This window comes from Candoia aspera, chromosome 1 (assembly GCF_035149785.1).
Source record: "Candoia aspera isolate rCanAsp1 chromosome 1, rCanAsp1.hap2, whole genome shotgun sequence".
Classification (NCBI taxonomy): domain Eukaryota; kingdom Metazoa; phylum Chordata; class Lepidosauria; order Squamata; family Boidae; genus Candoia; species Candoia aspera.
Genome location: NC_086153.1, coordinates 244,788,368 through 244,805,439, shown reverse-complemented (window position 1 = coordinate 244,805,439; position 17,072 = coordinate 244,788,368). Strand labels below are relative to the sequence as shown.

General features: G+C 36.4%; 1 protein-coding gene across 1 annotated transcript in view; it reads left to right on the top strand.

The window, feature by feature from the left end:
• OTOG (otogelin) overlaps window positions 1–16,068 on the top strand; it is a 95,156-nt gene extending 79,088 nt beyond the window's left edge. The window contains exons 42-56 of the mRNA XM_063317904.1: window positions 343–481; window positions 1,643–1,837; window positions 2,850–3,062; window positions 4,412–4,516; window positions 6,088–6,198; window positions 6,560–6,661; window positions 7,018–7,116; window positions 8,148–8,188; window positions 8,943–9,018; window positions 9,445–9,623; window positions 10,754–10,858; window positions 11,683–11,802; window positions 12,109–12,154; window positions 15,531–15,610; window positions 15,716–16,068. Of these exons, the coding sequence (XP_063173974.1) occupies window positions 343–481; window positions 1,643–1,837; window positions 2,850–3,062; window positions 4,412–4,516; window positions 6,088–6,198; window positions 6,560–6,661; window positions 7,018–7,116; window positions 8,148–8,188; window positions 8,943–9,018; window positions 9,445–9,623; window positions 10,754–10,858; window positions 11,683–11,802; window positions 12,109–12,154; window positions 15,531–15,610; window positions 15,716–15,916 (1,812 nt within the window). The 3' untranslated portion in view covers window positions 15,917–16,068. The remainder of the gene's footprint in view (window positions 1–342; window positions 482–1,642; window positions 1,838–2,849; window positions 3,063–4,411; window positions 4,517–6,087; window positions 6,199–6,559; window positions 6,662–7,017; window positions 7,117–8,147; window positions 8,189–8,942; window positions 9,019–9,444; window positions 9,624–10,753; window positions 10,859–11,682; window positions 11,803–12,108; window positions 12,155–15,530; window positions 15,611–15,715) is intronic.
• The last annotated feature ends 1,004 nt before the right edge of the window (window positions 16,069–17,072 follow it).

Below are 17,072 nucleotides of genomic sequence, written 5' to 3'. Positions count from 1 at the left end.
TTATTTTGATTGTTGATAAATCTGTCGTTATATTAATAGTGAGCAGTCCTTGACTTATGGATTGTATTTTATTCATAAGTTGCCCACCCTTTCAGCAGGGCCAATGAGATATTTATTCAAGGGAAAATATTTTGGTGGTTTTGATACAGCTTGAATGCAATGGAATATTTCTGTTTGAAGTGGGGTCCAGAATTCACAATAATCTTATCCGGGAATGAATAACTATTGTATAGTCTGTGATCCTTTATAAAGGTTGTTTCTTTCCATCAGGTTGCTAATGATGCTGGTTTTGTAACTCTATCTGTTACTAATCCAAATATATATATTTTTATGCGTGTTAAGGTTTCTCCAGCTTCTTTTTGTGATTTGTGGAGCCAAGACACTGAGTATATTCAGAATCCATGTGTAGCACTGTCCGCTTATGTTGCCATGTGTAATAAATTTAATATCTGCATAGAATGGAGGAATTCTAGTTACTGCTGTAAGTATTTGTATTGAGATTCTATATTAGCTGTTAACCCAAATAAAGATACACTATTGGAAGTTGACATGACAATGTAGTCTATGATACATTATAATAATAAACTAGAGCCTAAATTTATTTTATTTTTTTGTTTATTTATTTTCTATCCCGCCTTTATTATTTTTATAAATAACTCGAGGTGGGGGACAGAGTTAATACTCCTTCCTCCTCCTATTTTTCTCACAACAACAACCCTGTGAGATGAGTTGGGCTGAGAGAGAGTGACCGGCCCAAGGTCACCCAGCCGGCTTTCACGCGTAAGGCGGGACTAGAACTCTCAGTCTCCTGGTCTCTTGCCTGGCTTAACCACTAGTCCAAACTGGCTGAGTTCAAGTCCAAAGTCAGTTGTTTCTTTGAAATGTTGGTAATCTTTGGACACAGCTTGTCTTGCACGTGCAAGTAAATACTGGAATAACTGTTTTCTTCAGTACAATAAAACTATATGAACAGAAGCACCATTAATAACATCAGAGCAAATGATAAGAAACATTAGCCAGTATTAGTCTCCCATCCAAGCTCCAATAATATCTGACCCTCTTGGGGTTTTTTTAGAATAGCCACCTATATTACCAGTTGTATTCTGTTGGCTGAAAACTGTGTTAAACTGCACTGAAATAGTCTCTCATCCTGACAGACATTTGAAATAGGGTAAGCTTAGCTTGTTTTCCTAGGCACCGATACTGTTCAGCAATTTTACCACTGGCTTGGATAAAGAGGTGGTCAGAATTATTAAATTGACACAAATGGAATGCTTAACTTCTCAGAGCAGCTTGAGAATGAAAGCAGTCACTGGGAAGAGTAGACATTTGTTTTGAGGTGGCCTTGGTCTGGATTTCCCACTTTGAGAAAGAATTTGGCTGGATGGTTGAAAGATCCTTCTGGTTCTGTGATGTAGTATCTGGAAGAGTGCTTTGAGCAAGGAAATTAATGGGTTGAGTGATGAGCAAGCGAAAGATTACGCATTCCCAGCTCTCCAGCTCCAAATTTCTTTTTATTTACTTTCTAGTGAAGAAGGGGGTAATATCACTGCTTATTAATGCCAGTGCATTTGTAATATAACCTGATGGCTCCCATATCAATAGCATCACTATGATAACACTGTATTAATTGTCTTGCTAGCCTTTCCTTGTCCAGAAGGTTTCTCTTACAAGGCTTGTATACATCCATGCAACACACCAAGCACTTGTCAGAGTACAGAGGGAACAGCAGAAGATTCAGACTCTTGCTTGGTGCTCACTGAGGGCTGTATCTGTGCAGAAGGAACCATCCTCCATCGAATTCATTCTGCTCTCTGCATCCCAGAAGAGAGGTGTGGTAGGTACAGACCTTTCTCTTCTGCAGCCTATGCTCTGATCTATTCAGGATTTTTTCCTTGGCTGTCAAATACTTATTTGAGAAATATATAGTCCATCTTTCCAGACAACTATGATGAAATTCAGATAATAGAACAGCCAATGGTTCTGAATTCATCCATATAGGTAACCTATTCATGAACGGAAAGAACTTTCAATTTGTTAATCATGCTTATAAAGAGAGAAGCTCTTTCTTTCTTTCTTTCTTTCTTTCTTTCTTTCTTTCTTTCTTTCTTTCTTTCTTTCTTTCTTTCTTTCTTTCTTCTTTCTTCTTTCTTCTTTCTTCTTTCTTCTTTATTTGTCTTTGGATCAGTACCCTAGTTGCAGAGGTTCCTCTTTTTAATGTCTATTTGGATGTTAGGAAAGTTTTGCATATTCAGAAAATACTTCCAAATTAATCTCTGGTGGAATATAAGCAGAGTCTGGAGTCAAGCCTTTAGTCATAACAATAAGCAGCATACCAATGACTGTAAGTAAATCATTAAGCAGAGAGGTGAAGCTAGGTATTATGATGTAAGCATCCTAATGATTCAGTTTCTTATAGATTAGATTATAACTGTTTGTATAGGAATTCAAGGGTATTATCTATCAACTTCTGTACTGCTGCAGTTCAAGGCTATATATATATTTGCTGGCATTGTTCCTTCCATAGAAGATTGTTATCAGGGCCACAATTGGGGTGGGGGGGCAACCAGGGCATGTGCCCCGGGTGCCGCCCTGGTGGGGCACCAAAATGAGTGCTGGGGGGGCGCCAAAATGGGTGTGGAATCCATGTTTGCCCCGGGTGACACAGACCCTAGTTGCGGCCCTGATTGTTATTGTTGTTTTTATTAATTAAATTTGTATACCACCCAACTCTCAACAACTTTGGGCTTTTTCAGTCATACAGGCATTAGAAATCTAATGATGCTGAACCAGTGACTAAAATATTTTTAGAAAAATGTTAATGCATATCGTTTTTCTAAACACTTCAGCCTGTACAGATCATTCTGGAGTGCCTCGTGCAGTGGGTGAAATTTGGAAAACTTCCAGTAGTGATTGCTGCATGCACAAATGTATGGACAGTGATACTATTGCTGCTGTGGAATACAATTGCTCTGTTAATTCTGACTTCGGATGCCAGCGCTTTGGGGAAGTGGCCTTAATTGTCCCTGATGATCAGTCTTGTTGTCATCAGAAAGTCTGCAGTAAGTATTCTTGCATATTCCAGTATCTGAATGGCTTTCTTTTAGAAACAATAGCAAGGACAGATGTTGTTTTGTGTTTAAAGTGTATTTTTATTTTTTTTAAAAATCACACAAATGGCAAATGACTTGATTTGCATATATTTGAATGTACTAGGTTGTTTTTCATAAGTTTGTAAGGCTGAGGTCATGGAGAGCAAGGAACAAAACTGATAAAGGATGAATGAGTAGGAATATTGACTGAAACAGACTGGAGAAGCACACTGGATATTGTTTATATGTACTGGTACTAATTTCAGATATTGTGAGCCAAAACATTGGACCTGGTATTGCAGAAAAGTAGCACATAAAAATGATGGAATGAAACTGTATTTATAATATAGTTTATGATATAGGAATAGCTAGGTTGTTCAGATTTGATGACCTGACCACCTGTGTAGTGTTGTGGTTAAGGTGTTGGACTAAGAGTATAGAAACCAAGGTTCAAGTCCACCCTCAGTCATGGAAGCTCACTGGATGACTTTGGACCACTCTCTCTTAGCCCAAGTCCTCTCATAGTGCTGCTCTGGAGAAAAATTGGAGGAGGGAATTCCTGGAGGAAAGGGGTCATAAATCTAACAAATACAGACCACAGTTTTGGAGTATTGGAAATTCTGGACCACTTGACCAATGAACTACCACAGTTCCATTTTCCTAACCATTATGAGGTCAGTGAAAATGAAAAATTCCTTAGCTGGTTTGTTGAATTATGATCTCCTTGCTCAGTATATTGGATTAATCACATTTATTTTCCTGCTAATCTTAATTATTGACAATTAAATTGAAGGAAAAAGTACTATATATGCTGCCTTAAGCTCCTGGAGGAAAGGCCAGATAGAAATCTAACTGAACAAACAACAAAAACATTAGAAAGGTAATATCCCATCTTTTGCATTGTTTTCTTATCCTGGAAGGTCTGATCTGAATTAAAAGAGTCTTTTTATCCAGTTGGTTTCCTGAGAGATAGACCTTGGGAAGGAATATAACTCACAGTAAGGAATAAAGCAAACCACATATAACTATCATACCGTTGCTCTCTTGTTAGCTAAGGGTACATGACCTTCTAATGGAGCTATATGTATACTTTATATGAAAAAACAATCCAAATGTAATTACCTATGAGGTTCCACTTCTGTTTGCTTGGTCCCAGGATCTTTTACGGGGCACAAAAAACAGGGTTTTTTTTAAAATTTATAATTGTCAATATTTCTCTTGCAATGTTTAATGTGGATGCCAAAAAGTGGTCATTTTTAAAACTATACTCAGCAATATTTTCCTTTATTCTTTTTCGGTCTGTTTGGCTATCTATAAAGCTTGCAATCAAAGCCTTTGTGACACATTCATTCCTGAATGCAAAATCTTAGAGAAACTGGTAACCTATTATCAGGATAATTCCTGCTGTCCGAATTATACTTGTGGTAAGTACTGAATTATAAAAAAATAAAATCATTTTCAAAGTAGTCTCTACTGGCTTGTATAAAATTTTGAATAAATGATGCAAGCGTAATTCAAATTCCATCATCTGAACAAAACCAGGCGGAGATTCACCAGCCCTTTCTCCTCTGTTTAAAGAACCTTGAGCCAGAAAGGAGAGAGAGAGAGCTGGGAGATATGAAAAGAGGCAGATATCACCAAGGAGGAGATTAAGGAGAAAAGGGCACCTGGAAGAGAGAGTGCTGATGTGAGGCAAAAAGAGACTGGAAACAGCCACATGGTTGAATGAGCTAATTTGCAGGAGAACTTTGCATGGGAGGAACCATGGTAGGACTACTGGTGAGAAATGGTGTTGAATCAGAGCCAAAAAAAAAAACCTTCAGGAAGCTGAGAATAAGGCCTGCTTAGGCAGACAAGTCTCAGTGGAGAGAATGGATGGTTTGCAGCCCATGGTAAGCTCAGCGTCTTAGGGCTGAAGGTGAAGGAAATTACTGAACTCAGAAATCATTAGGGAGTCAACAGGAGTTAAGAGGAAGTGCTCCTAACATTTTAATTGAAGGTTGCAAGCCTTGGGAGTCAGGGATTAGTCAGGCCCAGCTATCTGGAGAAGCAAGCTGGGGGAAATTCCTCTTCTCAGAGGTAAAAGAAAGGTGCTAGGCCAGAATTTGCATTGGTAGTCCTTTGCTTTAAGATATGCTAGTCTGCTTTATGAATCCTGATATTTGGAAATTGGTGTCTTGTAGTTTTTATTGCCTTTTGTCTAATTAAATAACTCTTTTGGGGGAGATGGGCGGTAATTAAATTTGAATAATAAACAAAATAAATAAATAAAATCTTTTAAGTTTTGTACCATCATACGCTATCTGAACTCTGATCTGGCCCACCAGATCTGTCACCTGGTTTTCCCATAGCTTTCAGCGGGAGACTAAAGTTTGAGATACTGTACTGTTTGTATTTTTGTCAGAGTTAAATGCTTTATTCCATTCAGTTATAATTGTTTGGGCATTGGCTATACAAGCTGAAAGGAAGTTTTAGTTGTTCCTATTAGTAATGAATTACAATCATAAGACTGAGGCTTTGATTTTCATCTCCTCAAGAGGAGACTGGATGCTGTTGTCTAGCCACCTGTCTCACAGGTACTAGGACCAGGAGGTAATGCTACAGAGTATAATTTTCCATGGTGATATCACCAACATTATTATTCCTCCCCCTCCCCAGTTTATGCGTAGGTTGCTCAGGCTGTGAGAGCCCCATCTCTCACAAGCCAAGCCAATCTTAAGGGGGAGGACCTTAGATAAGGCACTTCCTTTCTCCAGGATGATGAGTGGTGGCAACAGGAAATGCTGGGGAACCATAATAGGAAGCTGAACCAAGATACAAGGAAGGCAGTCCTGGTCAGGGGGTTCTAACATCAGTTCTTATTGTTAAAGAAAGTAAAATGGCAACCTAGTGTATACTAGGTATTCTTCTGGAAATTAATAATAGTAATACAAATGAACATTCATCCAAGTATTGTTTTACTTCATTTTCCTTGTTTATGCTCTGCTTATTTCAGAATGTGATCCAGAAAAATGTAAGTCTGTGGAACAAGTTCCCCATTGTCGAGCAGATCAAACTTTGATTGCTGCCCACGTGGAAGGCACCTGCTGCTTCTCTTATATTTGCTGTATGTCAGATTTAGTTCTTTCTTACAGTTTGCTGCCTCAAAGATATAATCTTTGAGATCTACTATCTCAGATCAATAATACCTGTTGTCTGGTGCCTCACATCACATATTCCTGTATCCATATTGCTTCTAAGAAACATTTTGATGACTCAAAATTTTTAATGTTTGGGTAGTAGTGGTTTGAGACCTAGTTAGTAAAGAGAGTAGGGGTAGGGGCTCTTTTAAAAGGAGGAGGAGGAGAAGAGAAAGAACAATCATAATCTAGGAGGAGACTTCAAGAATTTCAAAAACGGGGGCAGAAAACAGAATAATAAACAAAAGCACACTTTGTTTTCAAATAAATTAAACATTTCTCTTTTAGCATGTGGCATTTGTTCTGATCAAATTCCAGTGTGTCAGGAAGGAGAAATGCTTAGTGTGGATGGTAATACTACTGACAGATGTTGTCCTGATTATCAGTGTGGTAAGTTTGTTATCAGAGGTTATCCTAATTATTTTGCAGTGATTGTTCTGTGCTATAAATATACAGAATTGTCATGAATTAAACTTATCAATCTGCATTCATTTTCAAAGTCGTGCAAGAAAGATAGAAGGTTAATGTATTAATGTATACTGTTTATCAGATGATACCTATATACAGTACATTAAGATGTAGATCAGTAGTTAAATAGTTAAGACTGAGAATTTAAATACAATTTAAACTTTTTTTATCAATATATGATTAATAAGTGGTATTGTGAGTAGTTTATTTTTCATCATCCATTTCAAGAATCTGAGAATAAAACCACTTCTGTCTTTTCTTCTATTTTTAACTTGCAGTCTGTGAAACTTTTCGTTGTCCTGAATTTAAATGTGTGTTAGGAATGTCCTTGATAGAAGTGTGGAGTCCAGAAAAGTGTTGTCCATATCGTAGATGTGGTAATTATGGTTCTTTTCATTTACCTCTAAGCAATTAAAAGCATTTTTTTTGAAAATACAAAAGTCAGTGGTGTTGGATTAAAATTCTAACTGTGGTTCAGGACAATCTAGAAATGTGGTAGGTTAACATTGAATAGTTTTCAGAATTGTTTTTGGTTAGAAATTTTTTCCTCAGTCTCCAAAATATCTCAATTACAATGTATAATTAAGTTGTAAAATGTTCATTATTGGGCATTATTTGATCGACAACCAAAGTTACTAATGTGTGAAGTCATCCCTTGCAGTGGAGTTGGAATAGGGGCCAACATAGGCAAGGTGGGCGTGAAAATTCTATTGAATGATTGGAGAATTGTTTACATACAATTGAATAAATATTAAATGTATGAAATGTATTTATTTATTCAATTTATATAGTTGCCCATCTCAGGCACAAAGCCAAGTTTCCAAAGCCTTACGAAAGGCCAAAAGGGATCAGGCCAATCTAATCTCAGGGGGGCGGGTACCACATGTAATGGTAAGTGGGAATGACCTAGGGAGACAGTAGGAAGAGCCACAGACTAGACAACGGTTAGATAAGAGGCAGCTGAGCCCGCAGAAAGAATGGGAGTGTGGCAAATGTTTCAGAAGGGACTCTCCCTAGTTTATTGGACTGTAAAGGCGAGGCAGGAGAGATGCACTTTCAGGCTTTCAAGATTGATGTCAGCCTTGTGAGGTAGTCCAGACAAGAAGCACAAAGTACTAGCTATATCTTTATTGTAAGGTTCAAGTAACAAAATCTTTGTTAATATAACCTTACAATACTTACAAACTTCTTCCCATTAAATGAAGTTGGCTCTCTTCTTTGAAAATGTATACTATAATGAATCTGCAAGGTATTTAAGGTGCCAAAAGCTATTGTGGAATGTTGGCTGTGATGTTTGAACAATATCATTTGAAAAAATGCATTTGATGGGTGTTTCACTGCATTCACATAATCGTATAGATAGTTTTGTGAGCACTGATTCTCTCTTTTTTTTTCATTATTATTTTAGAGTGTGCATGTGACACAATTCCTAAGCCTAAGTGTAAACTGGTAAGAAATCTTACTGAAATATGCCTAAATTATCTGCAACATGTGGTCATTTTTTTTTTTAGAATTTAGAGTATACTTGAGATCTATTGAATTCACTAATATTTATATGTGAAAATAATTGGAGTACTCAACAAAAATGAATGGTTTATTTATATTTCATCAATTGTTATAATTACTGGTTTAGTAAAACAAGTGCATATTGCAAATAAGTACCCATTGTAGCACATGTTCCCGTACATGAGGGCTTCCTATATTCATTAGAATGCTCTTGGAACTCAGATTAGAGACATACTGTAGCATTCAACAAACTGAGAAGAGAGATTGCCTATTAATCTGACATGCATTTGTCCACTGATAAAGGTTAACATCCTCAACATGGATATTTGGGACTGTTAGACTGGGAATATCATCCTGGACATGCTGACTCAGTGGCATCAATAGGAGTAAGTCCCATTGATCTCACTGAGATTTACTTTTGTTAAGTGCAGAATTTATCAGTAAACCTGTAATTTAAGTAACATGCCCCAGTATCCCAAAGTTAGTGATTTATATAAGACCCCTTGAACTCAGATATCCTTCTGCATATATATGTATAGGAACAGTACAGCAAAGAATTGTGAGGGAAGCAGGCTTTTGCTTTTTTTGTTTTTCAGTTAGAATCCTTAGGTCTATAAGGAAGGTACAATGAACAAAAACACCAATACTAAAGGACAATATTTATGTGACAATATTGATATTTTTCCTATGTGAACAGGGAGAGAAAGTGGTTTTAGATGAAAAATTCCAGAACAGCACGGAAAATGTTTGCCACTGCGCTAAATATAAGTGTTGTAAGTAAACCCATTTTTCTCTAATTTATGCTATTATGAGTAATGTTTCTATTCAGAAACTGAGCATTTTTAAGGCAGCATAATATAGAATACATATTAAAAATCCAAATTAGAATAAAGGAGTTTCATATGCAGATGATACTTCCCTGCAACTTTCTATGGAAGCCTTGAAAGTAGCATCAGGGAGAATTGAATAGATGAGCTCCATTGTTTTACTACTGTTGTAGGATTCTCTTGATAGAAATCAGCAGAAAGCCATGAGTAAGTATCGGTTCATTTTCTTTCATCAATAGCCCTATGCTGTTTATGAATGTTTAAACATATTGTGTGTCTCACTTTTCATTCTTTGCTTAAACTATTAATAGTATTTTAAGTATGTGAAACAATTTTATACAATGACTTTCATATTTGTTGAAATCTTTCCAGCAAAAGGCAAAGTATGCCTGAACAATGAAAGAGGTGTTCTGCTTCCGGGACAATCCATTGTTGAACACTCACCTGATGGCATTTGTCACACTTCATATTGCACAAGTATAATTGATCCTGTTACGAAGTTCTTTTGGATAAATACCTCCATTATTGATTGTGCAGCAAGGTGCAAATCTGTAAGAAGTTCAAAATTAAACTATAAGCTTTCACTGAGAAGTTAAAAAAAAGAGAGGACATTAATGGCAAGATAACGAATCCATCCCATCCTCCGCCTGGGTGTGCTAGATCAGTTCTTGACTTTGGCTGTTCCCTGAATAATACTCCAAGGCCCTTTTGCCTCCCCCACCTGAGATGTGAAGTCCCAAGCTCTAGCTACCGACAGAATGGCTCTGGCCCAATGACTATCTCCAAATGTAAGTTGTGAGGAAAAGTTAAGTGTCAGCACCCTGATTGTGTGTCATCAAGTTGGTGTTGACACTTAGTGACCACATAGATATAGCTTTTCCAGTATGAACTATTCCTAGTCTAGTGATTCAGGTCTTCCAAAGGTTCACCCATCCATCTTGCTGCTGGTTGTCCTCTTAAGGAGTATAGAGGATGGCCTTGACAGAGAGAGGGAAGGTCTGTTCCCAAGGCAACAATCAGATAAATGTGGCTTGGGCCCATATCAAGAAAGAGATTTATGAAAAAGCCTCAGACAGCTCCTGCCCCCTTCACATGAAGATAAAAAGAGCTAGGTCTTTCTCCAAAGATAGTAATTTGAGCCTGGTCATTGTTCCTCAAGTGAGAACTCTGGATTGATTTGTTCTATTTACACTTTCCTCTGTGCTATGGGGAAAATGAAGTGAGGCAGTAATAGCCCTTTCAGTTCAAACTGCTCATATGTAAAGACCCACAATGAATTTTGGTTTTGAGCAGCAGTAAACCCAGATGACCTAAGTCCAGGTCACTAAAATACACTGTAGTTCTAATAATACAATGGTAAATTAAAAAAAAAACCAAGCAGTTCTGCTGAGACTGCTGGTGAAGCGAAGAGGCTATGCATGTACATACATGTGCAGATAGCCAGGGAAAGCCTTTCAAGGAGAACATGGTTGTTTAAATGCTTTGAGGAGGGCTGGTTTGCTCATGCCAAGACATTTTGCAAAGCTTTTGGATAGTCTTAATCTTTTGTATACTTTCCATTAACATATATTGAATACAGTACAGAGCAATTAAGGTAAGGTATCATTGTGGGGTTTTTTATTCTTGTAATTTTGCGACTTCCTTTAAACTATATTCAAAATTTTATCCTTACCCTTTTCAGCATCAAGTGTATGAACCTCCAAAGGATTTAACAACTTGCTGTGGAAAATGCAAGAATGTGTCTTGCGTTCACACGTTCACCAATGGAACAATTTCATATTTTAAGGTACATGTCATTTTTCTTTGAGAAAGGAGAGGGCATTCATTGAGTAACTAAGTACAAATGTGGAATTTAATTTGCAACTCCAAATACTAAGATCTGCACTGAAAAACCTAGTCTTATCTTGGCTGGGAATTTGCATTTCAATAATCACAACGATATGAAATAAGATAGTATTCTGGAAATACAAAGTTGTGCATACTTAACTTTATGATAGATTTAATAGTATGATAAATTTAATGTCATGAATCCTTAATATATTTCATAGGTGACCACAGTCATTCCACAACCCATTATAAAAGTCCCAACTGAGCATAATTCCCATGTACTGGAAGTCCTAGTGAGCATAATCTTGATCAACTACAGCTCATAGAACACAAGGAAATGTTGATCTTGGTGATCAGTTAACATAATTCCTGATCATTCTTCATGGTGGCATTTCTTCAGAGTGAAAGTTATCTAGACAGTATGATAAACAGTGAGCTTAATTTGCTATGCAAGGGTAATGAATATTGTGTGGTACTGTTCTGTAATAGTAAGTAGGCTTTGGTACTGATTTGCACTTCACATGGACCTACATTGCTGTGAGCATTATATTTACCCTCTTCAACTGTGGCAAGAGTTTATAGGGGTTAGTATAATTACTGCAGACAGCAACAAAAATTCTTTCTCAGGGAGACACAAAATATATATTGCATTGTGAATTAAGAAAAGGGTGATACCCCAACAGAGCTTTTGGTCTTTTGGTCTAATGGTCTAGTTTTTCTAACTTTCTGCATAGTACTGTGGTGCTTTTGTATTTCTGATGATGGTTTTTAAATATTTTATAGCCTGGATCTAGCTGGATCTCAAACTGTCTCAAATATGATTGCACAAATACACCAGTTGGATCAATTCTAATTACATCACCCATCAGCTGTCCACCTTATAATGAAACAGAATGTGTGAAGGTTAGTGCTTTAAGATATTTCTTTTCATATGGTTTTAGGGGGACCATAAAATTACTGCGACCAGATGCATCACAAAATATTTATAGTTGAAGACCATAATATGGGCTAGTTTTTCCATGGAGAGCATTCTTGCCCCTGACTCTTACATCTACAGCTATAGAGCAGTCCTATCTGCTTATAGTTTAGGTTTAATAACAGCAGCTAGGCTCAGTTCTAATTGTGCTTTTCATTTACAATTAGGATTGTAAAGAAGAGTTTTACAATGTATATATAGTGCGCCTGACTTTTATTTTTGTATATTTTTAGATTGGAGGATATATTGTCCCATTCCTTGAAGGATGCTGTAAGACATGTAAGTTGCTACTGAAGTGTCAGTATTTGGGTGCATGCAAGGGAAGAAATTTTAAACATTAATTATCAGCAACAGCACTATAAATAATAAAATGTGTCTATCAAATGGTTGTAAAATAAGTAATACCCTGACTCTAGCCTTCATGTACAGGAGTTTTAAAGGCATTTTATTCAGTGGAATGTCATTCCTCTAAATGAGTGGCTGATTACTGTGAGACAGGGTTTCTCAACCAGGGTTCCATGGCAGCCTAGGGTTCCACGAGAGGTCACCAGGGGTTCCCTGGGAGATCACAATTTATTTAAAAAATTATTTCAAATTCAAGCAACTTCACATTGAAGAGGTAAGTTCATTCTTTATTTTTAGTTTAAGAACACTGTTAATGCATATATACAGACCTATAAATGAAACAAATACAATAATTTTGGAACTTCTGGCCTATATTTGAGCCTGAATGTGCAGAGGTTCCCCAAGGTCTGAAAATATTTCAAGGATTCCTCCAGGCCTTGGGGAACCCCTGCACACCCAGGCTCAAATATAGGCCAGAAGTTACAAACATTTTAAATTAAAAATAAAGAATGAAACCTTCCTCATTAATATGAAGTTGCCCAAATTTAATTTTTTAAATAAATAGTGATCTCCCAGGGAACCCCTAGTGAACTATCGAGGAACCCTGGTTGAGAAACACTGACATACAGAATGTCTGAAAGGGCTATGCCCACCCTATGCATCACATGCCTGGATGTGGCTTTTGCTGAATCCTTTCAGTTTGTATTTGACTGCCACAACATTAGCACATGCATCATATCAGAATTGTTTTTTCTTCTTATACCTTCTCTAATTCTTCTTTAGAAAAATCTTTGCATTACCCCTTGTCCTGTTGCAGGCTTTGGTTTTCATCTTTCTGACAGTAAGGGTTGCGTTTTGCAACTGTGGATTAGGGGATATTTAAATCTCTGCCATGCCAATATTGACACTAAGGAAATCACCTTCTCATCCAATTTGAACCAGGGCAAAAAGAAAAGGAGGGTTAAAAGCGTTTAACATTTATTTACCTGCCCATCTCACTAAATGTGACTCTGGGCAATGTACTTCCATTTGGTTTGTCCAGGTACACACATAAAATACCACATCCTCTTGGTTCCTCTCTGCATCAATGAATTTTTCCACTTCTGGTTGATTTTATATAATTTCACCTAAGTTGATGCCTTTGGGCCTCTCTCCCCAGCCCATGTTCTCAGAACTGAGCTTCTTCCAAACAATACCATAAACTTAAGTTTTGAGCTGTCAGTGCTTTATGCAGGTACCTAATTCATAGTTAAACCACTCAGACTGCCATTATAAGTAAGTACCCATTTTTTCAGCATATCCAGATATGTGCAGCACAAAGTGATATGCTCATTTCAGGGATGGAGGAGAGTTTATCATGGTGACAGCTCTCTTTCTCTCTCTACTTTAAAAACCACCAGCATTGCTGGTGATTTAAGGGATGCTCAGGAGTAGAGCTCTGATAACAACTTTCTTGTTATTTGTGCTGTTTTATATCATGTATATTCTGTTTATGAAGAGCATACCAACCCACAGAAAATCCAGTTGAGAGGCTACTGTTGGTAGATTAACTGAAGATAAAATGGTGACAACTGATTTGGGGCATCTATTCATTGTGTATAATATGTTCAATTTGTAATGTTCTTACTAGGTTCTGGAGTATCATTTTTGCTCCCGTTCCCTGTTAGCCCAATTACACCTACACCTAGCACTAAGTGTAACACAGGTACATTTTCTTGGAAATCAGTAGGAATGAACCAGACAGAGCCATTGTTGATTTCCAACAATGTACTCCCTCATAGAAACACAATGCCCCTCAGGTCATAAAATCTGATTTAAAAGAGCTGCATTGTAGTACTAACTGCTCATTCTTCAGATTTGCTCATATCTTTTCATTTTTGCACTGTATGGGCAGTGCATTGTTGTTAGCCAACAATGTACTGTTGGCAGTAAGAATTTGCATGGTATTTAATTTGCTGCATGATTTATTTTATTAGCTTACCCAAGTAATTTTCAACACTGCTGTAGAACATCGAAAAATGTTTTGCTTATGAAAGCTTGCTATTCAAATAACACTTTTGCAGAGATCATGGCATGTTTTTCTATCCAATGATATATTGTAAACAAATATCTGGATATTCTAATCAATTATAATATAGTATTAATATAGTATTAAATATAACAATCTGACATGAGGACAAAAATGAAGAAGTGAACAAGCAAATCTGTAGTTAACCAAACTGAGTATGATGTGAAAATACAGGATTCAGCAATCCAGGGAAGCCAGAAATGGAGCCATTAACAAATTAATAATAAACATGGCTTTGTTCTCTTTCTTTTAGGCAGATGAAGCTAGAGGTCTATGCTACATGTCACACTGAATTTAATTAATCAAATTAAGTTACTTACATATGTTGGGGATAGGAAGTGCCTTTCCTGCTAAGCCAACCTTACAGCTCAGCCTGATTGCAAACTGCTTACTGTATTTAAAATAGCCTTTTGAGAGGGATGGGATATATACTGTAGAAAGTATTTAGAAACTTGCATCGTTGAATTGTCTCAATCCTACCATTGCATCTCATTTTTTTAGTTTTATGGTGGCCAGTTAGGCAACCATGGCTCTTCCTTCTGTCACATTGCTGAATTGTGGAACTGAATTGAGACTTGACTCACAAGGTCATATGTAATGCTCATACTATCAAATCATTTAAACACAATTCTCTTTCCTTACATGGAAGCTAAATATGTTGTAACTTCAGCAGAATAGGATACATGTATATCTATGTATGTTAAACATAAATATTGGATGGACACACTACATTGATTTAGATATATATCTTGCCCTCTTAGTTGTATTACTTCACTCAGATTAAACTACTGTCAGAACTGTATTTCAGATTTTGGAGTAAGGTATAAACACTACACCGTTTGAGAACCTGGGGTTAAATCCATTAACATACGTTTTTCATTCTGAATTCTTACTTGGAAGTCACAGCCAGCATCCTAGGATTTTAAAATAAATGCACATGGTTATCTTTCTGTCACTTTACAAAGTGGACATCAGGCAGCTATGTAAGTTTCACTCATTTTAGTGGCAATTGTACCAGAACAAAGTATAATCTTTATAGTACCTGCTGTATTTTGGGCAAACCATTTTTGTTTTTCACCCTTATTAAAAAATACCTCATTTAAAAGTTATAAATACAAAAACATCAGTAGTTGCTTACTTTCTTTTCTTAATTAGTTTATCATTTATGCATATTTTTGTAGACTTTGTTGTCTATAGATGTGCATATAGAGTTCATATTTTCCGAACAATTCATTATTGTAGGCAAAGAAGATGGGAAATTCTGTAAAAAAGTGACTGTTAGGATGACAATACGCAAGAATGACTGTCGAAGTAATACACCGGTAAGCATTTAACTATTACTGTTTGTATTAGTTCTGTTGATACCTAGAAGTCATGCGCATATTTAACCATTTTATTTACTTGGTTCTTTGTGTATTTATTCCCAGGTAAACATTGTTTCCTGTGATGGAAAATGCCCTTCTGCAAGCATATATAATTATAACATTAATACATATGCAAGATTCTGCAAGTGTTGCAGAGAGCTGGGCCTGCACAGACGAACTGTACAATTATATTGCAGTGGTAACTCAACCTGGGTCAGCTATACAATTCAGGAACCTACAGACTGTTCTTGCCAGTGGTCATGAAATAATGCTAAAAGAGGTCTGTTTCTTAAACAGCTTTGGAGGGAATTAATTTTCTTCCCAGAATAAATTCAGAATGTCGATAGTTCATCCCTTAACAATGCAGCTATCTATAATTAGAACAAGAATTACTTCTAAAGATGAGTGTATGCCATTACATTTTGGATTGCTCTTCTTAACAGATGGATGTTCAACACTGATATTATATTTTTAGTATGCAATCCCATATAAAAATGATGTTTCACTGGAATTTTCAGTATTTTTGAATGTTGGTTCAACCTATATAATTGGCAACTTATTTAACTGTGCAAATGGTCTACTTATATGAACAGTACACTCTGTAAAAAGATAATGGACAATGCCTTAACAATTATAGCTGTGAATCAAATTACCCTATTGATGGAAATTATTGCCATTCTGTACCACAAGTCTATAATTACTGTAGCATTGTTCATATCAAGAGGCTGTAAGGGTTAAATGTGAAAATAGATTGTTGATGATAACCCTTAGAACCACTCAAACGAATGGGTATGATCCAACTCTAGTTGTAAGCAGATAGCTGTATATAATGGTTCTGGATGATGGGATGTGCCAGTTCAGTCGTAAAGAAGCATATGCATTCAGATACACTTCCATTAACTATGTACAAGGAGCCATGTTGCATCTCTGCCAGGTAAAAACAGGGTTTTCAGTCCAAAATACTTTTTGTAAAAAACAAAACAAAACCTTTTATTAGATTATCATCAATTGCTAACAAAAAATATCCCAACCCAAAAGAAGAAAAAAATTCTGGAGCCTTGTTAATGTCATAAATGTAAGTTCTTGTCATGTGCCAACTTTCAAAAGAGAAGAAGTTGCATGTAAAAGACTGCAAACGATGTAATTATATGCATGTTTATCATGGAAATATTTTCAGCATGGGTAACTGTATATATAGATTTGTTCCCTGGTAGGAAACACAGCTTTAGATAGTTTATGGTGTAATGAGACATATTGTTATAGGAAATGTAGATGATTTATTTCAATTATCTTCTATAACAAGGAGCAATCAATATCTCTTAAAAACAATATGACAATCTAAAGAAATATTGCAGTTTATCACATTAAAAAAATCTTTCTCTCACATGACCACAGTATTTGTGAAATAAATGTTTAGCCA